The sequence below is a fragment of the Primulina tabacum genome, chromosome 10, assembly GCF_025594145.1.
Source record: "Primulina tabacum isolate GXHZ01 chromosome 10, ASM2559414v2, whole genome shotgun sequence".
NCBI classification, from domain to species: domain Eukaryota; kingdom Viridiplantae; phylum Streptophyta; class Magnoliopsida; order Lamiales; family Gesneriaceae; genus Primulina; species Primulina tabacum.
Genome location: NC_134559.1, coordinates 7,367,551 through 7,395,311, shown reverse-complemented (window position 1 = coordinate 7,395,311; position 27,761 = coordinate 7,367,551). Strand labels below are relative to the sequence as shown.

General features: G+C 35.3%; 3 protein-coding genes across 6 annotated transcripts; 1 reads left to right on the top strand and 2 right to left on the bottom strand.

Annotated features, from left to right (window-relative positions):
• The first annotated feature begins 194 nt into the window (after positions 1 to 194).
• Positions 195 to 4,927, top strand: LOC142505224 (G-type lectin S-receptor-like serine/threonine-protein kinase At4g03230). Of its 2 annotated transcripts, XM_075618113.1 has the most exons (9): positions 195 to 1,686; positions 2,000 to 2,113; positions 2,228 to 2,503; positions 2,586 to 2,726; positions 2,921 to 3,114; positions 3,213 to 3,423; positions 3,513 to 3,747; positions 3,840 to 3,990; positions 4,122 to 4,927. In XM_075618113.1, exons 1-9 carry the CDS (start codon positions 342 to 344, stop codon positions 4,431 to 4,433), a joined length of 2,979 nt encoding a protein of 992 aa, XP_075474228.1. In that variant the 5' UTR covers positions 195 to 341; the 3' UTR covers positions 4,434 to 4,927. The 2 variants fall into 2 exon arrangements, with proteins under 2 accessions (XP_075474228.1, XP_075474227.1); XM_075618112.1 differs by having other exon boundaries at positions 2,000 to 2,503.
• Positions 4,928 to 5,175: 248 nt separating this feature from the next.
• LOC142506166 (AP-4 complex subunit sigma-like) lies at positions 5,176 to 11,074 on the bottom strand. 3 transcript variants are annotated; one of them, XM_075619329.1, is made up of 5 exons: positions 10,853 to 11,074; positions 9,727 to 9,813; positions 5,655 to 5,723; positions 5,418 to 5,556; positions 5,176 to 5,284 (listed from the first exon to the last, which is right to left on the bottom strand). In XM_075619329.1, exons 1-4 carry the CDS (start codon positions 10,991 to 10,993, stop codon positions 5,422 to 5,424), a joined length of 432 nt encoding a protein of 143 aa, XP_075475444.1. In that variant the 5' UTR covers positions 10,994 to 11,074; the 3' UTR covers positions 5,176 to 5,284; positions 5,418 to 5,421. The 3 variants fall into 3 exon arrangements, with proteins under 3 accessions (XP_075475444.1, XP_075475443.1, XP_075475445.1); XM_075619328.1 differs by lacking the exon at positions 5,176 to 5,284 and having other exon boundaries at positions 5,294 to 5,556; XM_075619330.1 differs by lacking the exons at positions 5,176 to 5,284; positions 5,418 to 5,556 and adding an exon at positions 7,850 to 8,009.
• Positions 11,075 to 19,518: 8,444 nt separating this feature from the next.
• LOC142505274 (ATP-dependent 6-phosphofructokinase 3-like) lies at positions 19,519 to 24,154 on the bottom strand. The gene is given in 14 exon segments (XM_075618187.1): positions 19,519 to 19,897; positions 20,287 to 20,441; positions 20,526 to 20,574; positions 20,668 to 20,933; positions 21,083 to 21,212; positions 21,304 to 21,372; positions 21,460 to 21,513; positions 21,598 to 21,756; positions 21,839 to 21,904; positions 21,906 to 21,977; positions 22,059 to 22,121; positions 22,235 to 22,274; positions 22,841 to 22,887; positions 23,499 to 24,154. Coding segments are annotated over 14 exon segments (1,467 nt in total). The 5' UTR covers positions 23,601 to 24,154; the 3' UTR covers positions 19,519 to 19,702.
• Positions 24,155 to 27,761: the final 3,607 nt, after the last annotated feature.

Here is a 27,761-nt window from a genome sequence, read left to right as displayed (position 1 = left end):
TGAAATAGAAAAAAGTAAAATTAGTGGACTAAAATCGTGATTAGTCGATAAATTACTCAGAATGAAAAATATGCCCAAATTCCTTTTAAAAGTGTTGAATCCCCAAAATATAGAGATTCTGTGCGTGAAAACAGTGGGGACAACCTGATCATGTGCGTGGACTATAATTCACAGAGCTTCCTTCCACCAAGCATAATCATTAGTCAGCTGTACGATATTCGACTTAAATTTTGGTGTAGAAAGCCAAGAAAAACGAAGACTCGAGTGCTATCTTTTTCAAGACTTGGCTTCACTCATTCATCCATCATTCCACCATAATCTGAGCACAAGATGAAGGGATCATGATAATTAATATCTCCATAAAAATGCGGTCTCCCTTCATTTTCTTGGTCTCCTACATCACTCTATTATCCACTGTTTTTCATCATCTCAAGTGCCAGGCTAGAGACAGCATCATCAGTGGAGGATACCCGTTAACTGACGGTACTGGTGAAACTCTTGTATCAGAAGGAAAAAGATTCGAACTTGGTTTTTTTACTCCTGACGGCAATGAGAGAGGTAACAGATACATAGGCATATGGTATAATTATGATCAGTACCCAAGGACCATTGTGTGGGTGGCCGGTAGAGATGCACCATTGCCGGATAATTCCGGAGTTTTCGGGATTAAGGACGATGGAATCGTCAAGCTCTGGATCAGAGACAAATTGTTTTGGAGTGCTAAAAATGTTGCGAACTCCAAGAATCTGAACAGGACACTGAAGCTTCTTGATTCTGGGAACTTGGTACTTTTTGATGGTGGGTCTTCGGGGGCGAGTTTATGGCAAAGTTTCGACTATCCAACTGATACATTTCTCCCCGGTATGCAAATGGACGGGAAGAGTCTGACTTCTTGGAATTCCCCAGGGGACCCCGCCACAGGAGACTATACTTTTCTCCAGGATCAAAATGTGTACAGCATAAAGAAGATCTCGACTGATTATTATTGGAAAAGTCATGATGCAGGTTCACTAAATATTTATAACGACGTACCGAATTATGTAGATCAAATGCTCGGTGGACTTGATCAAACTAGCGTACAATTGTTTGTAGACAGAAGAACATACATACGTTATAATTTTTCAAAGCATGGCGTCTATAACAATGTCACCCGGGTTTTGATGAATTCTTCAGGACTGATACAGTATTTTGAAGGAGATGACTACGGAGGATGGTCGTTGCGGTGGTCAGAGCCCAATGATAGATGTAAAGTGTATGAACCGTGCGGAAACTCAGCCAATTGTGACAGCAAGAGTCAGCCAATATGCCAGTGTTTGCCTGGTTTCAAGCCTCAATTTAAGGAAGACTGGGATTTAGGACGGTATTCGGGAGGTTGTGTTAAGGAGGAGTTCATAAGTTGCCAAGAGGATGCTGATATAATGAAGCAATTTTTGCATTTGCCCGTGAAGAAAGTGGAGAGCACCAACGCACAGCGATTTGATATAGCTGGGAAAAATACAACATGCGAGAGAGAGTGTCTAAGTGATTGCAAATGCAGGGCGTATTTGTCCAGAAGCGATGATAGCACAAACCGGGAAACAGGTGATAATCATCTATATTGTTGGATATGGACGCAAGATCTTACAAATCTCCAGATTGGTGACAATCGTGATGATAACCGGATCTCCATTCGTGCACCAGACACAAGTAATTTTGAATCATATTAGTTAATGTTTATGCAGCTCGTTAAATATGCTAAAATTTAAACAAAAATGTATTGTCATAGGATATCTCTCGAGTCAAATTTCTGCAACAGATGTATTGTTTTAGTAAGATTAACCGCAGGTTCAACCCAAACCTTTCAAACCATACAATATAACAAGCTCTACAATTCAATCAATAAGGCGTGCCACATAATCAGTTGCCAGATAGCCCACAGTTTTCTATATTAATTCTCCGACATCTTGGGGAAGAATCTACCGGAGTTATTTACTGAAGCTTTTCTATGTATTTGTTACAGAATCCACACGAAACTGTCAGCCATGTTTTCTGAACCAGATACCTTATCCTCTGAGCAGCGGACCAGACTGTGGTGATCCTTTATACCGTGGTTTCAGCTGTGATAACTCCACAGGTGTAATCAGCTTCCTCACATTGAGTGGCAAATATCCAGTGATAGGCATTCATAAAGCAACAAATAGTTTTGTTATTCAATACAACTCTGAAGGTGATATTGGATGTAAAACAGGAAACATATCAATCCAAAATTTGAAGCTTGACCAATCATCACCATTCACTGTAACTAACCCATGCTACATAGAACCTGGTAACGCCATTCGGAATGTTCAAGTTGGAAATCAGATAGAAATAAGCTGGAGAATCCCGATGGAGCCAATGTGCAATTATTCGGGAGATTGTAAAGATTGGCCTAATTCATATTGCCAGGACAAGGGTGATGGACAGAAAAGATGCTATTGCAACCGAGGCTATAAATGGGAAGAACCTAGCGTAAGTTGTATCAATGGTAGGTGTACTCGGATCAGTATTATGTTGTTGGATTATTACTTCAATAAAATTTTCTGACTACTGATTTTGCAATTCTTCAGCATCAACAAACATTGAGGGAGGACCTGAAAACAAGAAACACATGAAATATGTAATTGTTTCCGTCGTTTCTGTAGCTGGGATTGTACTTATTTTATGCTGCCTCAATATCGTACGCCGAACAAGGTTGTTCAAAGGAGAAGGTAAGCGTTACAATTTTGGCTAATAATACCTTTCTTGATTTCTCCCATAATTCGAACAGGGAATGTTGGACTAAATACACCTTGAAGCTCAAAATCTCTTAGAAGAAAAGAATGCAAGTATCTCATTTTGATCTCTAGTTACCATCTATTTTTTTATAAAACACTTCAATTTCTATGCACAAATCACAATGAAGGGAACATTGAAAAGGAGCCGGTGATCTTCTCACATGAATATGAAGGACCGGTGGATGACTTGATGAATATCGAAAAGGACAGCACGAAGGCCATTGATGTACCTTTCTATAGTTTGGATATTGTTTCATCTTCTACTGATAAATTCTCTGAAGCAAATAAACTCGGGCGAGGTGGATTTGGCCCGGTCTATAAGGTGAGCACGTCGCTGCTACTCATAGTACTTATTTCGAAAGAAAAGAAGGTTATTCTTTCTTATGCATCGACGGTTGTTACTGTTCTAAATTTTTGCAGGGAAAGTTTCCCGGAGGACAAGAAATTGCAGTGAAGAGGCTGTCCAGTTGCTCTGGTCAAGGCATCAAGGAATTCCAGAATGAAGTTGTCTTAATCTCCAAGCTTCAGCATCGAAACCTTGTGAGACTTCTAGGATACAGCCTCAACAAACACGAAAAACTCTTACTATATGAATACATGCCCAATAGAAGCTTAGATGCCTTCATATTTGGTAGGACATTTATTTAGTAGGACTTTAGCAATCATTATCTTGAATATTAGCATCAAAATATTTCTCGGGTTATTAATTTGTTTTGTCAGATCAAGAAAACAGATTGTTGCTTGACTGGAAGAAGAGATTCGACATTATCTTAGGGATAGCTCGAGGGCTTCTTTATCTTCATCAAGATTCGAGGTTGAGGGTTATTCATAGAGATTTGAAGACAAGCAACATTTTGTTAGATGAAAACATGAACCCCAAGATATCAGACTTTGGATTGGCGAGGATTGTTGAAGGCAGAGCCGAGGCAAGCACCAAGAATGTCATCGGGACACTGTAAGTTTTCTTACACATTCTGAAACACATACCATTCCAAGTTGACATAAACGATTATCCCAAAATTAAATTGCTCGTGTTTCTTCGAGCAGGGGCTATATGTCGCCTGAATATGCCTTGGAAGGGAAATTCTCAACCAAGTCTGATGTATTCAGTTTTGGAGTTGTGTTGCTTGAAATAGTCAGTGGGAAGAAGAACACCGGATTTTACAATCCGGAACATGTGTTAAATCTCTTAAGATATGTGAGTTCCATCACTCATTCAAATTCTAAAATGTTTTATTGTGATCCCACATGGTTACACCAGCAACTTCGGAGTGCATATAAACTTAAGAGATTCTTCTGTGTATTTCATTCTGTTAGTTGCATTAACAGGCATGGATACTGTGGACAGAAAACAAGGCCCTAGATTTGACAGATCCTACACTGGTGGAAACATGCGATGCATCTCAAGTGATGAAGTGCATAAATATCGGGTTGTTGTGTGTCCAAGAAGATCCCGGTGATCGTCCCACCATGTCAAATGTTGTTGTAATGCTTGACAGTGAAACATCTCCTCTTCCACCCCCGACTCAACCGGCTTTTGTAGTGAGGAGACGTCTATCCGTTGCGTCTTCCTCTTCGTCTTCAAAACCAGAGACAATCTCCAATAATGAACTGACAATTACCATGGATGAAGGGCGATGAAGGGTTTTTAATTGTGTTAGTTTGAACAAGATTAAGTCAGTAACGCATATTTGGTCCCAAGATAGGCATGTCCAATTCGTGCATCATTATTGAAATATGTTTGGTTACGACTTTGTCTTTATCACTACTGTTGTCGATGAGTAAGCTTTTTAATCATAGTTTTCGAATTCAAGTAAGTTTCAGTTTTGTTTCCGAATTTGTATTTTCCTGGATATAAAGAAGTTGTCAAGATCATAATCTGAATTTGAATATAAAAAGGTCGTCACGTGGATTAGGTTTTGGACCTTACGGTGGAATTGTTCACGGTATAGTTCTTTTTTTTTTTTTTTTTTTTGGGAGACACGATGTAGTTACTCAACTTGAGGTAGTATTTATACAATTTGGTGGTTCTTTTCTATAGCTTTTATTATTTTGAGAATTGAGGAGGATATAAATGTTTAAAAGAGAATATGAACTTTTAAAATTCTGACTAACCAATCCGGGAGACTAATCAGGATATTTTTTATGAGTAGGTCTCTTGTGAGACGATCTCACGAATCTTTATCTGTGAGACGGATCAACACTATCGATATTCACAATAAAAAGTAATACTCTTAGCATAAAAAGTAATATTTTTTCATGGATGACCCAAATAATATATTTGTCTCACGAAATACGATTCGTGAGACCATCTCACATAAGTTTTTGTCATTTTTTATACCCCGGTTAGTTCGAGCTAAAAGCCTGGGCTGTTGGACTTGCATCGATTGTTATCAGATGTGATTCGATAAGCCGAGCATCATTCTTTATTCTTCATGATATGATCATCCAATCATACCGTATTGCATAAACAAGAACTCAGAATTCAGCTCCTTTGAAATAAGAATTCAATCAATTTTTGCAGACAGAGAAGTAATTACACGAGAATTACATTATAAAGGAATCCAAAACCTAACGGCTAACATGGTACCAAATGTTGCAATATTTTGAGCGCAAAAGACTCACCAGCCTATGCTACTTTGTCCATTAGCTGTATTGGAGACAGAATATTGGCCTTGCTTGTCTCAACAATACAACCGTTCATCACCATTTCTTCCAGCATGAAGTGTGCTTTCTCCAAATGAAACATGATGTCCAGCTCACACTGCAAATTTACAACTCAGATGCTCAATGATCTTTTAAAGGCGGAGATGGCGAAACATCATTTCAAACTTTAATTTTATGATATAAAAAGAAACTTACCACATTACCAAAATGTCGATCCATAGTTTCAACTAGGAGGTGTATGAACTCCAGAATCGCAAGCTCATTCTGCAAACAGGGCCACCAAGCAAATCGTGAATCTTCAACTTTTTAACACGGGTGAAGAGCAAGAATGCTATTTTGGTATGAAACTCTGGGGAAACAAGAGATAATTTGATTAACATAATCATGCTTGTCAACAGACATATTTCACAATCAACTGAACCCTAATACGTCATTCGTGAATAATAAGTGTAGTTTACAAGAGAGTAGCAGAAAAAGATTAATAATCTGATAATAATCTATTATTCTACAATCCCCTCAAGTTGGGTCATATAGATTCATCATGTCTAGCTTGAAGATGAACGCTTCATTAGAATTAATAGAAATTAAAGGTTAGATACATTGAACTTTATGGACTCGTATGTTAACTAAATTACTGAATCTAAGGGATAACTAGATACTACTTATTATATTCCTAAGAATTCAAATATAAAGATAATGCATATAATAATCAATTATTTTACACTCCCTCAAGTTGGGTCTTATATATTCATCATGCACAGTTTGAAACACAACTCTTGATAACTTGCTCTAAGAGGTACTTTTGTTAGAATATCAGTCACTTGTAATTGAGTAGGGATATAATTCGGCAAAACTATCACTTTTCAATCTTTTCACTAATGAAATGTCAATCCACTTCAATATCATATCAATCATGATAATCTGATAATAATCCATTATTTTACGCTCCCTTTAGATATGGGTCATATAAATTCATCATGCCCAGCCTGAAACACAACTCTTGAAAACTTGGTCTATGAAGTACTTTTTTTAGAATATCTACCACTTGCAATTGAGTTAGGGATTATTTTTTCAATTTTTTCACAGATAAAATGTCGATCCACTTCAATGCGCATGGTTCAATAATGATGGACTAGATTCTTGGATATGCTGATAGCTGCTTGATTATCACACATAAGCTCCACAGGGAAATTTTCTTCTATCTTTAGTTTATTCAGTAGTCTCTTTAGCCACGTTCCTTCACAAATCCCACACGTTAACGATCGGAATTCAGCTTTTGCACTACTACGAGCAACTACTGTTTGTTTCTTGCTTTGCTGTCACCAAATTTCCCCATACATATGAACAATATCCAGATGTGGAACATCTATCTATGGGAGACCCTGCCCAATTAGCATTGTTATAGACTTTTGACTGCTCTTATTGAAGTCTTTCTAAACAGTAGTCGTTGTCCAGGAGTGTTTTTTAGATTTCTTAGTACTCGGTAGGCAACACTCATTTGTTCTTCACTTGGATTATCATGAATTGGCTACTGACGCTCACAACAAATCCGATATCTGGTCATGTGTGTGATAGATATATTAGTTTCCCGATTGATATCTTCCCTTGGCCACCGGGGAGAAAGTACCTAAGATAACAGAGGTCTTTCATTTCAAATTCCATCGAAATGTTTAATTTTACAAGGGCCATTTCTTCTTTGTGATTCCATGTGTACATAGACAATGAGTACTGTAATCTTGTCTCCCTCCAAATTCTTAACAAATAACGCGTGGTCACCTTGACATTGGGTATGCCCTAGTTGATTATTTGAAGCCATACGAGTTTTGTGATTTGCATACCTTATTCTTTGTAGCAGCTGACGCAAAACCAGGAGTAATTTCCATGTACACCTCTTCTTCGAGATCTCCATTAAGAAATGCATTTTTCACATCAAGAGGCTCTGACGGTGTTGAGTCTGGCTACATGAGCAAATATTTCCTGATAGTCAATACCATGAGATATTGTGTACCCTTCGGCTACAAGTCGTGCTTTGAACCGATCTAAGCTTCTATCAGACAAGTGTTTAACAGTGAAAATCCATTTACAACAAACTGTTTTCTTTCCTAGTGGGTGATCTACAATCTTCCATGTTTTGTTCTTTTCAAGTGCCTTGATCTCATCAAATACAACAGCTTTCCATTTTGATGATTCATGGATGGCTTCATCGATAGTGGGTGAAACCTATACCTGATCTAGATTTGAGAGAAATGCACGATAGTTAGGAGAAAACCGTTCAAGTGAGAGAAAATTCCCAACAGGTTGTTGTGTGCATGTTCTCACTCATTTTCTTAAAGCAATGAGTCTATCGTCCAAATCATTTTCCAATATATGAATGTTTTTTTCAAGGTTACTTGAATCTAGTGTCGTGGAAGAATCTAGAGCTGGCTGAGTTTTGGCTGAATTTGCAATATGCCATGTTTTGTTCTTTTCAAGTGCCTTGATATCATCAAATACAACGGCTTTCCATTTTGGTTCATTGAGGGCTTCATTGATACTCGATGGAACCTGTACCTGATCAAAGTTTGAGAGAAATGCATATAAGTTAGGTGAAAACCGTTCAAGTGAGACAAAATTTCCAATGGGGTGTTGTGTGCATGTTCTCACTTTTTTTTCTTAAAGCAATGGCTCTATCGTCCAAATCATTTTCCAATATATGAATGTTTTTTTCAAGGTTACCTTAATCTGGTGTCGTGGAAGAATCTTGAGCTGGTTGAGTTTGTATTGGATCTTGACTCTTTTGATGATAATGTTTCCTTCTAGAGTATACCTGAAGCGGTTGGATGATATTTGTTCATTAGAGGTTGAGGGGTTGCTGGTCACAGGAGTAGGCAATGTTTCTGGTTCAATATGGAGTATGGCTAACTCAAGATATTGGGTGATGGGATCTCAATTATTCGGTTCTGCATTTGACTTCTCCCTCTGAAGCATAGAATTAGGATAGAAGGGATCATTTACGAAGTGACATCCATAGATGTGTACAGCTTCTTAAAAGTGGGACAGTAACATTTGCAACCTTTTTGGTTTGGGGAATACCTATGCATTTGACACCATGTGGTTCGAGTTTGTTGCGGTTATGGGAATGAATGTGAACAAATGCAGAACGTCCTAACACTTTGCCGGGGATATCATGAACTAGGTGTGAGTTGGGGAAACATTTAAGGAAAGTCTGGATAGATGTCTGGAAATTTAGGACTCGCGAGGGTATTTTATTGACGAGATATGTGGCTATGAAAATGGCATCCCCCAATAGCGTTTAGGGACATTTTTTGCGAACAAGGATCGTGTAACTTCCAAGAGATGACGGTTTTTTCGTTCGGACATAGTACTATTCTGTTGGGGAGTATCAACACATGAGCTTTGGCGAATAGTCCCTTGGGATTAGCAGGTAACCTCAATCACGGGCTGTAGAGAATTAAGTCTAAATCATGGTGTGGAATTGTTTGAAAAGTTGGAAGTTTCAAATTTGTCTTTCACCAGAAAAACCCACGACAAATACGTGTGATCATCGACAAACAATAGGTTATGCCAATATATGGACAATGTAGGCAGTAACAATTCATAATGAAATAAGTACACACCACGGTACACAAATCTGTCAACTGCTGGTGCTATTTAGTTCAATCTATCAAATTTTGAGATGCACATATTGATGACTGTGAATACTACAATAAATTTGTTGTGTATCATAGTCTTGACCAAATTTTCAAGTCAGTGAAAAGAACTCATGTAGCCACAAAAATGTGGTGACCCAAAGAGGATCAAGTTAATTTGAATTATCACACTTTGAAGCTTAGTATCGACGCCCCATCATCTAATGCTCATCTTGTGGAGTGGCAACACTGCAAGTCTAGTGAATGGGCCATAGTGGATTATTTTAGATTCCAAATTAGAAAGCTGTTTGCCGAGGACATACCCAACACAGCCACTCTATAATACTCATTCATTAATTGCAAAAGACAAGCCATTTCACATTTAATCCAAAATAACAGAACTGTAAGAGGAGATATCATCAACACAGCCACTCAATAATATTAAGCATTCCAAAAGGAAACAATTTTGCGGTTATCCTTCAATTTTCATGGACCTGTTACCATTATTACTGTTACTATTGAATATTTTATTGACCTAAAATTCACAAGTCAAACAGACTATGGAAGAAACAACAATAGGAAGGTGTAGAATATAATGCACAAAGGAAGATCAATAACTCTAGAACTGTAAAACTTACTTCCTCATTGTCTACACCAACCAGGAAAAATAGTGATGCATATCGCCTATACACAATTTCGTAGTTTCGATGCTTAACAAAGGCACACTGTTCAAGAAATAGCAAAAATAAAAGTTTAGAATATATAATAAACCACGAGCAATATTACCAAAAGCTTGAGCAACTTACATATGGCAAGAGGAATACCCTAAACCTAAAGATACATATTTTCTGTCGCTCAATTTAACAAGAATTAGCCTAGTAGGAAAGTGAACATGGAAAAGAAGATGGAAAAATAAAAATAGATGCCAAAACAACTCAAAGTCACTATCCTGTAATAAGGCAGGTTATTTGAGATTTCAAGACAACGCAGACAAATTTTATTACAAGCACGATTACCAAAAACTTAAGCACCTTACATTTGGCCAGAGAGATACCCCTAACCTAAAGATACACATCTTTATCATTCAACTTAACAAGTAGTAGCTTAGCAGCGAAGTGAACATGAAAATGAAGATGGAAAAATAGAACTATATCAGCAAAAAAAAGACTAAAAGCCCCTATCATGTAATAAAGTAAGTGATTTGAGCTTTCAAAGTACATTTTCAGTGACCGGAGAAAGTGGCTTTCAGCACATCCTATTCACTGTACTTAGAAACTATTTCACAATGTACAATCAGAACTTTTCAACATGAACACATAGTTGTGATTAAAAATTGCACCAAGTCCACAACCTAGGTTCCAAAGAAACAATGAGAATCGAATAAATTAAAATAACCATAACATCTGCTAGTATGGCACTATGCTATCGAAATAGCCATATATTGTTTTTCCTCCATCAGAATCCAAACCGCCAGGAAGTTTCAAAGTCAACTTCATGCAGCTACTCACCAAATTAGATAGCAGAGTAAAATCCACATGAAAAGGACAAAATTGATCGACAAGAATCCATAAGAGACTAAAACAAGGAGATGGAAGATCAAGGAGCAAGTGCAATCAATCAAATCATGTGCATTTTTTTCATCTTCTTGGGCTAAATTCGACCCAGTCGACGGAAGCGACTAAAAAATACTCTCTTTTCATCTTTTCAACGAACATCATATCGAAACAAACGCGAAATCGTAGCAAAATACAGAAAAGCAGAGACCTGTTGCTCTGTGCGGACGAGACATTTGCGTACGATTTCACCTTCGAGAGCGCGTCGTTCCTCGAGGGTTAGGTATTCGTAATACTGAGCTAGACGGGTCTGTCCTTGCTTGTTTACCATCAGTACGAATCTTATCCCCATTTCAATTCAAATATGCTGATCATCTCCCTATCTTCTTGATCTTTCCGCAGATTCAAATAAACCAGACTGCGAAAACTCAAATCTGTTGGTCCCACGTGCGGAATTTGAGATAATAAAACCCGAAAATAAAGAATAAACTGGACACCGAGATTTACGTGGAAAACCCCTAAAAATTATTAGGGTAAAAAACACGGGTAAGATGAAAAGAATTTTACTATAATATTTTGTGGTGTACAACTCACTCACTGTGTTTCCAAAGAGAACACACACTCTTTTAATACAGGAGAACAAACACCTCACAAATATTATAGAACTAAGCACTCAAATGCTTATAAGATGAGAGAAAACTCGAAGAATGGATGATTTCAGAATGAAGGGGGAGCTCTATTTATAGATCCTCTGTCAGTGTGAAGACGCGTTTTAAACGCGTCTTCCATCTTTCCACGAAACCTTGCATCCCACGTTTTATAAACGTTTTTGCCAACCATTTTTCTTTAGTCAAAGTTGTCTGCTGCAATTAATGCACCAATTGCCGACATTTCTCCCACTTGAAGATTTGATTGAGAATCAAACACATCTCCACACATCCTTTCAATCTTGCCATTCCCTGCTGCTTACGTTTCCGCTAGGCCACTTGAGGATCTACACCACTCAAACTTATCAGTGTTCACTGACTTGGTCAGAAAATCAGCTATGTTATCCTTCGTATGGATCTTCTGCATATACACGCTTCTTTCTTCTACTACTTCTCGCACAAAATGAAATTGTACTCCAATGTGTTTCGTCCTGGAATGAAATGCTGGATTCCTTGCGATGTGCAAGGCACTCTGACTGTCACAAAACAAAGGAACATTCTCTTGTTTGTGTCCGATCTCCTCCAATAACCTTTTAATCCATATTGCCTCCTTGCAAGCTTGAGTAGCTGCCATATATTCCGCTTCTGTTGTAGATAACGTCACAACTGTCTGCAGTTTTGAAACCCAGCTTATTGCTCCTCCTGCAAGCGTAAACACATAACCAGTAGTAGATTTCCTCTTATCAGGATCACCTGCATAATCTAAATCGACATAGCCCCTGAGTGTAAAATCCGATCCTCCATAACATAATGCAGCATTCGAGGTACCCTTAATGTATCTAAGGATCCTCTTAACAGTGCTCCAATGCTCTCGTCCAGGATTCGCCATATACCGACTAACTGCTCCCACTGCTTGAGCAATGTCCGGTCTTGTACAGATCATAGCGAACATCAAACTTCCCACTGCTGATGCATACGGTACTCGAGACATCTCCATCCTCTTTGCCTCACTACTAGGACACATTTCGGAGGATAACCTGAAGTTAACAGGAAGAGGGATCGAAATTGGCTTACTATCTTGCATGTTGAAGCGTTGCAAGATTTTCTTCAAATAATTTTTCTGGGAAAGCCAAATCTGCCTGTTAATTATATCTTGGTGAACTTGCATCCTTAGAATCTTGTTTGCTGGTCCCAAGTCCTTCATATCAAATTTCCTAGCCAACTGTGCCTTCAATCCTTGGACATGATCTTTGTTGGGGCCTGCTACCAACATGTCGTCCACATACAACAGCAAAATAATATAATCATCACCAGACCTCTTGAAATACGTACAAGGGTCTGCACTCAGTCTGTTGTATCCAAGGCTCATGATATGGGAATCAAATCTCTTGTACCAACACCTCGGCGCCTGTTTGAGACCGTACAGATATTTCTTCAACCTGCAAACCAAGTTCTCTTTGCCTTTTTCCGCAAAACCTTCTGGCTGGAGCATATAAATTTCTTCTTCAAGATCTCCATGAAGAAATGTTGTTTTCACATCTAGCTGTTCTAGATGTAGGTTAAACACCGCACACAATGCCAACACCACTCTGACTGTTGTAAGTCGAACCACAGGAGAAAATATCTCATTGAAGTCAATGCCTTCTTTCTGAGCATACCCTTTTACCACCAATCTAGCACGATACCGTTCCACTTGGTTATTGCCATCACGCTTGATCTTATAGACCCATCTGTTTCCAATGGCTTTCCTCCCTCGTGGTAGTGTAACAAGATCCCAAGTTTTATTTCTGTCTAATGCCTCCAACTCTTCTTGCATTGCTATCATCCACAAGGATACATCCGAGCTTTGAGTAGCCTCGTGGAAACTCGATGGCTCACCATCCTCTGATAATAGACAATATGCAATATTATTTTCATTGACATAATTTGAAAGCCAACATGGTGGTCTTCTGTCTCGAGTTGACTGCCTCACATTGGAAACCTCAGACTCAACATGTTCTTGTTCTTCGTGCTCTGGTACTGCTTCACAAGAAACTTGACATTCGTTCGTCTTATTTTCCACCTGAAAAATAGTAGTTTCTGAATTCGGTGTGCCTTTGTCTCCCTTTACTTTGTCTTCCTCGAAGATAACATCTCTGCTGATGACAAGCTTGTGAACAGTGGGATCCCACAAGCGAAACCCCTTTACTCCATCAGCATAACCGAAGAAGATACATTTTCTGGATTTCGAATCCAACTTCGATCTTTCTTGCTCATTGTACAGAACGTACACATGACTTCCAAATGTATGCAAATGAGAATAATATGTCGGCTTCCCGGTCCACATTTCCATCGGAGTCTTCAGATCAATCGCCACTGAAGGAGGACGATTGATAATATAGCAAACGGTTTTGACTGCTTCCGCCCAAAATGACTTTTCTAGATCCGCAGTCCTCAACATAGCTCTTGTTCTGTCCAACAAGGTTCTGTTCATCCACTCCGCCACTCCATTCTGTTGAGGTGTGTAAGCCGTCGTGAATTGTCTCTTGATGCCCTCATGTTGACAATATGCATCAAATTTATCACTGGTATATTCTCCTCCATTGTCAGTCCTGAGACACTTGATTTTCTTTTCAGAATCAAGTTCAACCCGCGCTTTGAAATCTTTGAAGATCTGGAAAACTATCTGATTTCTTCTTGATTGGATACACCCAACATCTCCTAGAGAAATCATCAATAAACGAGACAAAGTATCTCGCTCCTCCTAGGGATACAACCGGTGCTTGCCAAACATCCGAATGAATCAGCTCCAATATGCTTTTGCTCCTGGCTGTAGAAGTGCCAAACTTTAATCTGTGTTGTTTACTGGTAACACAGTGCTCACAAAAGGGTAGTGACACTTTTGTAAGTCCCGGCAGCAGCTTCCGTTCTGAGAGAATTTTCAACCCTCGTTCTGACATATGCCCGAGCTTTCTATGCCATAACACTGTTAATTCTTCTCCTGAACCAATTGATGCAACAGCTAGTTCTGCCTCTTTGTGTGTTTCTCCCAAAAGTACATACAGATTTGCAGCAACTTTTTCCGCCTTCATAACCACAAGCGGCCTTTCACAATTTTCATGATCCCGTTCTCGATCCGAGTTTTGCACCCGATATCATCCAATTGCCCCAAGGACAAAAGATTTTTCGTCAGTCCTTTCACATGTCGTACCTCCTGTATGGTGCGAATGGTGCCATCAAACATTTTAATTTTGATAGTACCGACCCCATTGATTTCCAAGGCATGATCATTTCCCATGAATACAGATCCTCCTGAGACTGGTTCATAATGATCAAACCATTCTCTCCGAGACGTCATGTGCCACGTCGCTCCTGAATCCATAATCCATGTATCACAAAATTTATGCCTGCCTTCTGCAATAGTTGCTGCTTCGCTGAATAATATTTCACCACTGCCTGAAGTACTGGCCACATTTCCTTGAGAGCTTTTATCGATACTCGTACACTCTTTCTTGAAGTGCCCTTTACCGCCACATTTAAAGCAGTAAATATTTTTCTTCTTACTTCTCGACTTTGATCTACCTCGCCTTTGACTCCCACTGAAATCACGGTCCATAAATCTTCCTCTTATCATCGGTAACGCCTCTGCCTGCTTCGAGGTTACCAACCTATCTTCTTTATTCTTGCGCCGGCTTTCTTCTCCGAGAACCGCAGTTAAGACATCGTCGAATCTTAGAAAGCCCATAAGAATATTGTTGGTTATGTTGATGATAAGTTGATCATATGAATCTGGTAGACTTTGAAGTAGAAGCTCCGCACGTTCATTTTCCCCTATTTTATGCCCCATGGAAGTGAGTTGGGCAAATAGAGTATTGAGTGTGTTGATAAGATCGGTCATCAATGAAGATTCCGCCATCCGAAGAGTATAAAGCCTTCTCTTTAGGAAAATCATGTTGTGTAGCGACTTGACCTCGTACATCTTTGTCAGAGTATCCCAGATAACTTTTGTTGTTTTTATCTCAGAGATACTTGACAAAACTTCGTCAGCTATAGCCAAGTGTAAATTGGCAACATCATTATCATTCATCTCGTTCCACTTTCCATCATCTGTAATCTCCACCTGTCTATCTCCAATAGCCAAGCAATTCTCCTTTCTTAAAACTGCTTGTATCTTTATTTTCCACAGCATAAAATTGCTTCCGTTGAACTTTGTTATCTCATACACTCCCGCCATTATGTCTACAACAATTTAGTAGACTTGATAAAATTAATTCCTCCTTAAATAAAAAATCTCAAAAAATCTTTTCTGATGTGGAATATCAGTCTAGGCTGCAACCACAGAGCATACTTAGAATTTTAAGAAATTTTAAACCAATGCTCTGATACCAGTTGTTGGTCCCACGTGCGGAATTTGAGATAATAAAACCCGAAAATAAAGAATAAACTAGACACCGAGATTTACGTGGAAAACCCCTAAAAATTATTAGGGTAAAAACCACGGGTAAGATGAAAAGAATTTCACTATAATATTTTGTGGTGTACAACTCACTCACTGTGTTTCCAAAAAGAACACACACTCTCTTAATACAGGAGAACAAACACCTCACAAATATTATAGAACTAAGCACTCAAATGCTTATAAGATAGAGAAAACTCGAAGAATGGATGATTTCAGAATGAAGGAGGGAGCTCTATTTATAGATCCTCTGTCAGTGTGAAGACGCGTGTAAAACGCGTCTTCCATCTTTCCACGAAACCTTGCATCCCACGTTTTATAAACGTTTTTGCCAACCATTTTTCTTTAGTCAAAGTTGTCTGTTGCAATTAATGCACCAATTGCCGACAAAATCTATGCATGGTTAACGGATTGAATTAATCTGAAACCGATACAAATTTAGCCTTTTTCAAATCAAAACCAATTATAAGTATTGTTAATCGATCCGGAACCGATCCAAATTCGGTAATTCAATCTGGAACAAAGAAATTGGTTTTAATAGTGTCGTATACAAAAAAGAAATGCATGAAAATTACTTAGTTCATCTTCAACCCAAAAATCAATTTTATTACAAATTCTACACTAAATATAGTAATTTCTATACCAAATTCAACATCAAAAAAATATTTTATTTACATTACATACATGATATCTTATCCTTTATTTAATATCTATTTATAAATTTAAAAATAATTAATGTTTAGATTATATAAAAAAAATTATATTTATTAATAATTAATGTTTAGATTATATAAAAAAAACATTATATTTATTAATAAATATTATTATATTTAAATTGTTAATATAATTATTATATTAATTAAATCATATATATTACAAATTAATACACATAATGTAAATACAAGTTCATACATTTGAACAATTATATTAATACATAAATGATCAATTAAAGTATTTTCGTAAATGTGAAATGAGAAATGAGATTCTTTTTCTTTTATTTTTCTATATCAAGTGAATTTTTTTTTTAAAATCTGATATGCTCATCGATTGTTATGTTATTTATTTGTAAATCAAATTAGTTACTAATAATTATTAAAAATAATATAATAGGATACAAAAATTAAAAACAAATAAACACTAACAATTTTAATATTGTTATACTTATCCATAAATGAATTATCATCATGATTTCTAAAATCTTCATCTTATCACTTTGTTTTTTTTTTTTTTTCAAATTTAAAATACAGTTTTGTTCTATCTTTTATTAGAACATAAAAAAACAAAAGTGTTAATATCAACATTTTATTTACACACATTAAAAATAATATTAAATATTTTTTTCTTCAAATAACATAAATTTTTCTAAATAGAAATATCAAATAAATTTATTTTAAAAAATTTTAAAATGATAAAACTATTTTCATACATGTCTGTGTGTGTGTCTATATATATATATATATACCAGTAAGAGATATACACGCATTATATGTGTTATTATTATTTTTAATTTGATAAAATAATACTAAAAAATTAACACGAAATTATTTTCAATTTAGAAGAGTTGTTCGATTTAAAAGGGAAGTTTTGTTTAGATTTTTTTCTATGTAAATATGGAGTGACTTGAAGAGATTTTTCGTAGAGTAAAGGAATAATTATGGAATTATATATTTTGGTGTTCTCTAAGTTTGTTACTCTAAGAGTCTCACAATTAATAATATAGTATAGATATTATAAATATTTTTGGTAATTTTGACAATAAAAAGCTTTTATAATACTAAATATATTAACATCTTTAAGTTGTTTAAAATAAGTTTATCCAAATACTTTAACGACATATTTTTAAAATAAGTCTCACATCTTATAAACTCTTAAAACAATTTATAAGATGTAAGAGCTTATAAGATGTTTTAAATAAATTTATATAATAAAATCATTAATTAGAAATTGTACTATTGAATTAAAACAATAATTATTTTCTTATGCATTAAATATTTATAATAATTTAAAACTAAATAAAAAGATTTTTTTTTTAAAAAAAAAAAAAAAGAAGAAAGAAATGATTTGCACTAAATTTGGCGCAGCGCACAAATGTTATTTTGGCCCAGGATTGGGGTTGCGTTGAGATATGTTTAGGTCGAGGCATTTGAGTTGATTTAGATCTCAAATCTTCCGCTCGAGATATATATATAAATTTTCGGAGCAAATGAATTTGCAAATTTGAAATATGCTTACTTGGACATGAATTAGATCAGTTTAAAATTGAAATTTTTTATTGGATCCTCGTCATTGAATTCATTTATTAGAGCACTTACATTGGTATTCAAAACAATGTGGATGGGTTCAATTGTTTGAAATTTTTTTTAAAAAAATAAATTAAGTACAGCAATGCCGACAAAAAGATTGAGGGGTGGGCTAACAAGACACTTTATATATATTTTGTTTAGTTTTATTTTTTAAAATAATTAAAATATTTTAATATTTATTTTTTAAAATAAAAAAATTAACTGTTGATTTTTTTAAAAAAAAATTAAAAATTGTTTTAACGGATTTTTTAATAAAAAAATCAAATATTCATATATAAATATTCACACATTCCACAAATTATTTTAAACATTCAAACACATTATTCTAAATCATAAATTATTCCAAAAATCTTCTCTCTTCTATTTTCATCATCTCAATTTAAATTTTTTTTTCTAAAATCCTATTTTATTTCTGAATGGATGAAAATAACCGAGGTTTTTTTAGAAATTCCGTGAATTATCCAAAAATGTCAAAGAAAATACTTCTTTCCAAAATACACAAATTCTACTAAATTATCCATATTTTTCATAAAATAAGATAAAATAATTTCACGCAATAAATGTATATATAAATTATATTATTATTTATATTAAATAACAATAATTTAAATTGTCTAACTAAATTTGAAACTTTATTTATTTAATGTAAAATAAGAATAAAGTTGAATAAATGAATAACGAGACATACAAATAAAGAGTAATAATGTTAAAATATATATGAAAGAATAGATGTCTTAATATAATGTACATGTGGACCTACCATTTTTTGATGAAACGATAAATTTTATAACATGAACCAATATGAAATGTCTTTACACTTCTCTAACCTTAAAAATATAAATCATTATATTTAAATAAAAAATAAATAAAGAGTAATAAAGTAACAATAAAACCCATAAATATTTGGTTGATATTATATTTGATCGGGGAATGAGAGATACTAGAGAACGAAGATATTCGATTTGATGATGTGGATTAACATGTCCATAAATGTTTGAAATGTTCGACTGTGGATGCTTTTATAAGCATACAACCACGAAGCAAGATTCAAAATTATCTAATCCAATGCTGTGACGATTTGTTGAAATATAATGTAGTGCATATATAATCAACGCACCCGTTAAATACCATATAACAAGTAAAATTATACCGCATAAATTTCTTATATCTATCAAAATTTGTTATTGCTCATTTTACGTGTTCATATCGTTTTATCATCCGGTACACGGACCAAGCACTATTTAATTAATAGAATAGTAAGTCTCCTGTGAAATGATCTCACGAATCTTTATCTGTAAGACGGATCAACTCTACTGATATTCAGAATAAAAAATAATACTCTAAGCATAAAAAATAATATTTTTTCATGGATGACCCAAATAAGAGATCTGTCTCACAAAATACGACCCGTGAGACTGACTCACACAAATTTTTGTCTTAATAATATATGAAATATATTTTACTCCAATTAACTCTCACATACATGCTCAAATTATTAAACAGCTTGTTATTTTCCACACAATATATTGAATCTTTTAGCATTTATTCAAGCAGTTCATTACATAACAAAACCAAGGCAACTTCTGCGACAAACCAGTGTACTCTATATATGGATATCTTCTATCTGCGTTTCTACTAGAAAATCGAGGAGCGAGTTCGCTAACTAGCATCGACATCTAGCGTGTGATATCTTTAATTTCAGCTTCTCCATCTGCGAAACTGTCGTCTAATAATTGCGTATCCGGGTGTTCCTTCTCGTCAATTTCAGTGGCCTGTTTTTGAGACAAGAAACTTGGCTGATTTGTGGAAGACAGCAGCCTTGCCCACATTCGATCGGTGATTATGACCTTGTTCCGTACTTCGTTAATTCGCTGCAAATTATTCGGGTCGATCTCTTTATCAGCATGAGAACTTAAGGATCCAAGGATTGAAATATACACAAGTGCGAGAAAAGTAAACAAAAGAAGAGAGGATGCACTGAAGTGAGTGATGATTCTAAAAAAAATTCAGAAATGGAAATAGTTGGAGTTGGATCAAAGTTATGTGTATGCAAATTATTACTAATAAAAGAGCCAAGATTATTAGGAGAAAGTAGAGACAGACGAAGGTGGATGATCCACAGAAGGCGAAGGGGATATAAAAATTAAGACACTAAATGCACAATCAGGCGAAGCGAAACAAGACATATCGAACCTCCATAGACTTGTATCATGGTAAATGCTAAAAAAGAGTAGAAGACTACGATAACCTGAGAACTTACATAGAAGGGTATATAAGTTTGTCTGCCATTTACGAGCCCTACTGTGAAACCAGTAAACCCGGCCATGGCTCCATGAACAGCACTTTGAGCAAGAAGGGTGCAGTACACGTTATCGGATGCATTGCTAGGAATAGCCCGAATCATGTATGTGGGATCTGTTGGTCAAACAAGTGCAAAAACTGTAAGAATCCGATATCCTCGGTATCATTGTACTAATCACAAAATCAGAGGTTTTGTACCTATATATTTTAGATTAATTGCCATCTTTCTTTTTTTCGAAAAATGATCCTGAAAATAAAACCAAGAGCATAATTTACAAACTTGCTGCACAAAAGGAAGAAAATACAAGGAAAATTTAGAAATTTGAGAAGGCAGTCGAACCTTAATCCGTCGAGACATCCATAGTCCACAATCATCCAGAAGCTTATTACCAGAAGCATCGTGTTGATTTGCAGTTCGAAAATCCTCAGAGAGTAGCTCCTGTCCGGCCCCTTCGGCCATGACAATCACCATATGCCCTTGTTCTTTCAGCCGTTTCTCTATGTATTCAAAAAGTCCACCAGCTCCTTCAAGATAAAAGGGTGATTCCGGAATAAGGCAGCAATCCACGTCTCGACTCGCAAGGGTAGCATACATGGCGATAAATCCTGAGAAATGGCACATAGCATGCGGTGTCAAATATAAAATTTGATGCACAAATCAGGCAATCACGTGTTCCTTTCAACAAAAATACGTAGCGTACTACTCTAAAATAATGAGTGTACTAGAAAGATAGAGAACACGTTATAAAATGTACCACTATATCTTCCCATTAACTTCACAAAACCGATTCCATTCTCAATACTTGTAGCTTCAACATGTGCAGCATTAATAGCACGTTGGGCTTCCTCGACAGCAGAATCAAAACCGAATGATTTGTCTATCACCTAGAGTAGTAGATAACAGGGGATAAGCCGTGATAACATAGACTGGATAGTTTCAAGGTACACTTGTGAGCAATATCAACAGCATAAATACCGGAATGTCGTTATCTATGGTTTTAGGAATACCCGCCACCGCAACCTTTAGACCACGTCTTTTGATTTCCTTTAGGACAACGAAAAACAACTTAAACTCAGATTCTAGACATTGTTCAAATGGCTTCAATATAGGAAAATGATAATGAAAAAATACCTCAAAAATTACTGCAGCGCCTTTCTGTGTTCCATCTCCTCCTATTATATAGACCTGAAATCAAAGGCAAAAATGCAATATTAGAATAAACTTTTACAATATTCAACATATTTTGATGGCAACTAAATTTTCTTGTACCTGGTTGATTCCACGGTCCTGAATGCTATCAACAATCTTTTTGGTGTCATGACCGCCCCGAGAAGTCCCCAAAATAGTTCCCCCGCGTTTATGAATGTCGTTTACAGAGTTGGGCGTCAGAGAGACTGTGTTTTTCGAGAAAAAACCTCGGTATCCTCCCTACACATTCAAAGCTCCAGGTGGTGAATATAGATAAAGCTATAACTTTTAACTCTACAGATGTAATAAGGAATCTACTTACATTTATTCCTATAACTCGATTTACCCCATACATATGATGTAAACCGCATACTATTTCCCGAATAACCTGTGTTTAAACCAGGGCATAAACCTCCACACGTAACAATACAAGCATGTACGTCTTCCGACTCGAAATAAACCTGAAAAAATTAAAACTCTTGTCTAATTTCAACGCATGAAACATGTAATAAGACTTTATATAAGCAGTGTATACACTCTACTTTTTCGCGAGGACCAGCTCGTCTAAAATGAACTCCTCTTGGACTATCCTTGTGAACAACCGCCTACAGAAATAAACAAGGATGTCGTACACCATTCATCAATAAAAAGCCATCTAAAAGCTGAACGCCAGCATAAATTTATTCACTCGAAGGTGTATTCTCAAAAAACGACTGACCTTTTGTGGTACGGAATCATCAACATGAACAAAATATTGCCTGTCAAAAAAAAAAAGTAATAACGATCAACCCTCACCAAATCATGAAAACCGACTCATGTGAAAGAATATGCATAAGGCCAACAAGCCAACTTGTGGTTTAAGCTTTATTTGACTCTTATTTAAAAATAATCTTTATTTTAATAATATTTTACGGTTTTCATCAAATTATGACATTTATTTTATCTGTATACGCACACAAGCTGCATAGATAAAGTCCTTAATATATAATATGAACCATGAGGTCTGCAGATCATGAAACTCATTAGGAATTATACTGAATATTCTAAATTGTTCTCTAATCGATTCAACGGTCTAATTAAAAGTTATTTAATTTAAAACAGAAATAAATATATATGTGTATATATATATGCGTGTGTATTATGATATTGTATTATCAAAAGTTGATAATAATTTAATAATGCAGGTATTATCACACCTACATGAGAGTTTTTGAATAATGAAATACAGTATCATGATAAAACTTTCGTTGCTCATTGGGTGCGAGAAAACGGTACACCAACAGCATGACCATACAAGAAACCAAAACGAGACAAATGAACTTACCTAACAGTTGAATATGCAGTATTATCTTCCAAAGGATTCGGATGAACCTGCCCACAACAAATAAACCATAAGCACAAAACGTGAAAGATCACCATGATAAGAGCACATGCTGGTAATATCATGCAAAGTGATCAAAACCGCGGCAGAGACACGGTTAGTCGGCGGGGTGATCGCCCCCATCCATTTTGTAAACATATACAAAAACGCAATTCCCCCACTCTATATCAAACTCCTAGCCCTACCACCGGATCAAATCTTAATGATGCCAATGTAACTCAATAGGTACAATCAAGTACATATCAATAATAAGTTCAAACCATCCATGTACGCCTGTTATGAAATGAAAAAATAGGAAAAATCAAGAACAGGGCAAGGGAAAAGATACCAAAACAGAGCAGAACTCGTCGGGAAACTATTCGTGTTTCGATCACCGTGGAATCACATAAAAACGATTTTTCTTTCCAATTTACAACAGAAAATTGTCAGGAAACACGTAGTCTATATAAATTTAAGATAATTTACACAAGAAACAAGTCTAACTAAGAAACATCAATATCTTCGTTTTAAGAGACAGATACTCATTTAAAGCTCAATCATGTGTACTTACCACACATAATATGCAAAATTTTAAGACATTTACTGAAACAATTATACGTACAGGAAGGTTAGGAATATAATCAGACAAGTGTGGCACATCCTCCAAAATGTAACCATGCTCCCCATTCACGATTTTAGGCATCGAATTAAACTCCAATCCCATAGTCGCCAACGCCAGAAACCCGTTTCTTGGATTCTTCAAACCTGTGCTGTAATTTATCAAGGTCACCGCTCACCTCAGCTCCGCCGCAGCACAACTAACACGATGGCCGTGGATGCCTGAAAATATTATGTTTATGAATGATCTTTCGACAAAGGTTACCCTTTTGATAGCCTAAGAACTTTGAATTATGAACACACAAAAAATTAGTCTTTTTCTCTTGTAATAACTAGAAATGTGGTCCGTATTTAAAAGGTTTTTTTTCCTCCAAGAATTTAAAGCTTTGAAAGGCGAAAACAGGTGGCTAAAGATTTTCGGTGTGAGTCACGGAAATTTGGAGATGGCAGCTGAAAAGGGTAAGTGGTGGAAGCTTCCGAGGCTTGGACCAAAGGTGATTTTCGCAGTTTTCTACAGAATTTCTAGATCATGGTTTTCGTTTTATGGTACAAGGAAGAAGAAAAAAACTGTTTCCGTAAAATATCTTCTGAAGAAAACAGAGGAGGTGGTGTTCTGGAAGATGTTGAAGATTCGCTTCTTGTTCTTGATTCCATCGTGACTTCTTGTTATTTATGCAATTTTTTTTTCCTTGAATTTTGAAAAAATGCGGTGACGTTATCACAAGAGAGTCATGATAAAAAAATGATTGAAATAAAAATATAATATATAATGATAAAATAATATTATGTTTGGTATGAATCTGATAATTAATAATTTTTTGATAAATTGACAAAATTGCTCTTTCATTTGTGCGTCGACGATGGGCGGCGGCGGCCGGTCGGTCGGAAGCGACGGGGGTGGTCGGCCGGAAGCGACGGCGGCGGTCGGCCACAAGAGGCGGCGGTCGGCCGGAAGCGCAGTGGCGGTCGGTCGGTGGCCGACGGTGGTTGTCGGCGGCGGTCGGCCGACGGCAGGGGTTGGCGGTGGGCGGTCGGTGGAAGGAAGTGGTGGTGAGTTTGGATTTAGAAGAATGGTAAAATTGGAAAAATAGGATGAATTAAGAGTGAGATAAATAATCCTAGGGGGTGAGGAGGTATTATTTTAACCTACCTAATATAACATAATCATTCATATGAGGGATTGACTTGGTTAAATAAAAACGTACCAAACGAGTGATTAGGTGGGTTAAAAAAAAATAAACCCACCTAATCAAGGCAACCAAACACTGCCTTGTAGTATCATTTTTATGATAAATTATGAATAAGGCATGGTTATTAATTGAATGTTAGTAGATTTTTTGTGAGACGATTTCACATATTTTTGATATGTGAGATTAATCAATCATGTCTATTTGTGATAATAAATAATTTTTTTTGTACAATGTTGTTTATGTGCTAAAGTTGTAATAAAAAAATATATTGATTCAGATGATTTAGAGTGGATGATGAGAAGCAAAAGTTTGGTTTTTTCTTCATAGTAGCATCGGAATCCTTGAGATTGAGGACATATAATTTCAAATTAATATTAACTCAAATCAAAATATAGAGATTTATGCGAAAGAGTTCTTGATTTTATGACACGGTCTCTCTCATTTACGAGAACTATGTTAGATTTTATTCTCATTTACATCAGTGTAGGTATTTTAGAAATTTACATGAATTTGTGATTTAGTATTCATGTTTGGAAAGTATTGCGAGTTAGGAATTTTTAGGGGTCAACGGAGAATAGATTGCTTGCTGTTGTAAAAAAAACTATAACTAAAGATAATAGTTGCATTTATTAATTCATTCATGCATTGTTCTCTTAATATGACAATGAGTATGTTTCTTTTGAGACGGTCTCACATATCTTTATCCGTGAAACGAGTCAACTCTGCTCATATGTACAATAAAAAGTAATAATTTTTCATGAATGACCAAAATAGAATATCCGTCTCAAAAAATTAATTCGTGAGACGTCTCATAAGAATTTTTGTATATAACAATAGTGGCTTTCTAATAGTTATTAATTATTCTATTAGTATGAATGATTAAATAATAATTCATTTATTAATTCAGTCAAATTATCGATTTTTCAAGCAAATACCATCTAGTCTAAAGCAAAAACAATTTGTTAAAATAAAAGGTAATAAAAGCATGTGACAATAAAATGTTGAACACATGATCAGAAACGCAATCAATCAGGTTTCAACATGAAATATAATATTTTAATCCTTACGATAACAATAGGAACAAAATTTTGAACCTTCTTTTTGGGGCATTATGAACTAATAAATCAATAATTGTAATATAAAATTTCTTTTATAGTTAATCTGCAATAATTTATACAATAACACAATCCTGTAAAAATTATAAAACTTCACATATAAAAGAAACAAAAAAATTCTCATGAGACGAGCTCATGAAAAATACTATTTTTTATGTCAAAAGTACTACTTTTCATTGAAAATGTGAATCAAAACAACTCGTTTCACGAACATAAATCTGTGAGACCATATCACAAGATGTATCGGTAATCCTAAATCTATTAAGGCATTTTAACGATGACGGGATAATAATTAAAAAAAATTAATTTCAAAATTTGACCCCCATAATTGAAATAATTCAGTTTGAAATTAAAATTATAGTATAATCTCATTATTCATTGTGGACTTGAAACATTTGAGACGTGAGCTTTGGTGCGAAGGCAAACAAAGAAAACACAGTACACATAGTGAAAGTCAAATAAATAATGTATGACCTCTTTCGCCACTTTTATTGGCTCGGCGGCAAATAAATAATGTATGACCTCTTTCGCCACTTTTATTGGCTCGGCGGCAAAGGGGAACGAACCTAACGCACATATTCCTATGGCAATTGGCATATTCCAAATCAGTTCGATTTCTTGGAAAATCATTGCACACAAATTCTCTAGTGTTATGGATTTTAAAATTTATATTCGAATATTATTTGAAGTTATTTTGTCGAAAAGTATATTTTGTAATACTCTTGTTTCACGTGAGTTAAAAATCAAAGTTTAAACAACTTATAATGTACTTTTATAACAACTTGAACTAATCGTTTTGTAAAACGAGAACGATACGAAGTAATTCTTATAGAAGCCTGTTGTGCAGTCGCACACATGCTTTTAATTTTTAATTGGTACAATGCTAGATCTAAACTTCGAATTTTGACGGTCTTTTCACCCTTTTTGCCTCTCCATAATCTACTTTTCTTAATAATTGCACCAACTTACAACATGTGAAAATCATATATGTTTCACGTTCATTTTTATACTAATTGTATGATCGATTACTTATTAACTATTAAATAGAATATAGCCCGTGGTGAAGGACTGAATGTGCAATTTAAAATTTTCAAATAGTACATCCGTGTAATTGTCATGTTTTAATTGTTCTTCCGGTTTCCAACATATTCTTAGCTTAATGTCATATGATAATTAAGATGATGAAATATATATATAATTTTATAATTTAAAAATAATCAGTATGTCAAATATGTATAACGTTTGCTTTGGTTGACAAAGTTTGCTAGCGTTCTCCTTTCTAGATCCTTAGAAAAGTAGGGCATCGAACGGTCGAGCAAGTTATCTCAAATAATATTATCTTAAATAACTGAAACGGTTTCACATATCAATTTTATGAAATTGATTTTCAGTCCAACTCAGTTTATAATAAAATATTATTTTTTACTTTAAAAATATCATGTTCACTTTAAACTATCTCACATAAACAGATTACTTTTAAAATAAAATTATAGAATATATGTGACAAAAGTTACTATATTTAGCATTACGAAATCGAAAATAACAAAAACTAATAATTTTAGATTTGTTTCCAAACCAAATATTCATTTACGTTACTTACACATTCATTATTAAATATTTATAAAATAACTACATCATTGTAAATTTCAATTTGTATGAGTATGAAAATAAATAAATACTGATAAATGTTAAATATCTTATATCTACCGAATTATGTTTTTGAGAGTTGTGTATATGGATTTGAACAATCATCTCTCTTAAGCTAGCTTTTGAGGTGGAGTTACCAAAATTTATGATCTTACATTATATCAAAACACAAACTCAATGTTATGAGTTAGACTGCTCTAAGGGACCACCCGCTCCAGATGTTCATTCTTGAAATAAAAGTGATGTGTTAGATGTCGAGCGTGAGGGAGATGTGTTAATTGTCCCACATAGATTGAATTATGTTCTTGAAAGTTT

Excerpts from the sequence above, each read along its gene's own strand:
- LOC142505224 (XM_075618112.1), top strand. The coding sequence starts at position 342 with ATGATAATTAATATCTCCATAAAAATGCGGTCTCCCTTCATTTTCTTG. Across the intron at positions 2,504-2,585 it reads TAGCGTAAGTTGTATCAATG|CATCAACAAACATTGAGGGA; the intron begins GTAGGTGTACTC and ends GCAATTCTTCAG. Across the intron at positions 3,424-3,512 it reads CTTAGATGCCTTCATATTTG|ATCAAGAAAACAGATTGTTG; the intron begins GTAGGACATTTA and ends TTGTTTTGTCAG.
- LOC142506166 (XM_075619329.1), bottom strand. The coding sequence starts at position 10,993 with ATGGGGATAAGATTCGTACTGATGGTAAACAAGCAAGGACAGACCCGT. Across the intron at positions 9,814-10,852 it reads TCGTCCGCACAGAGCAACAG|TGTGCCTTTGTTAAGCATCG; the intron begins GTCTCTGCTTTT and ends TTTCTTGAACAG. Across the intron at positions 5,724-9,726 it reads TTGGTGTAGACAATGAGGAA|AATGAGCTTGCGATTCTGGA; the intron begins GTAAGTTTTACA and ends CCCTGTTTGCAG.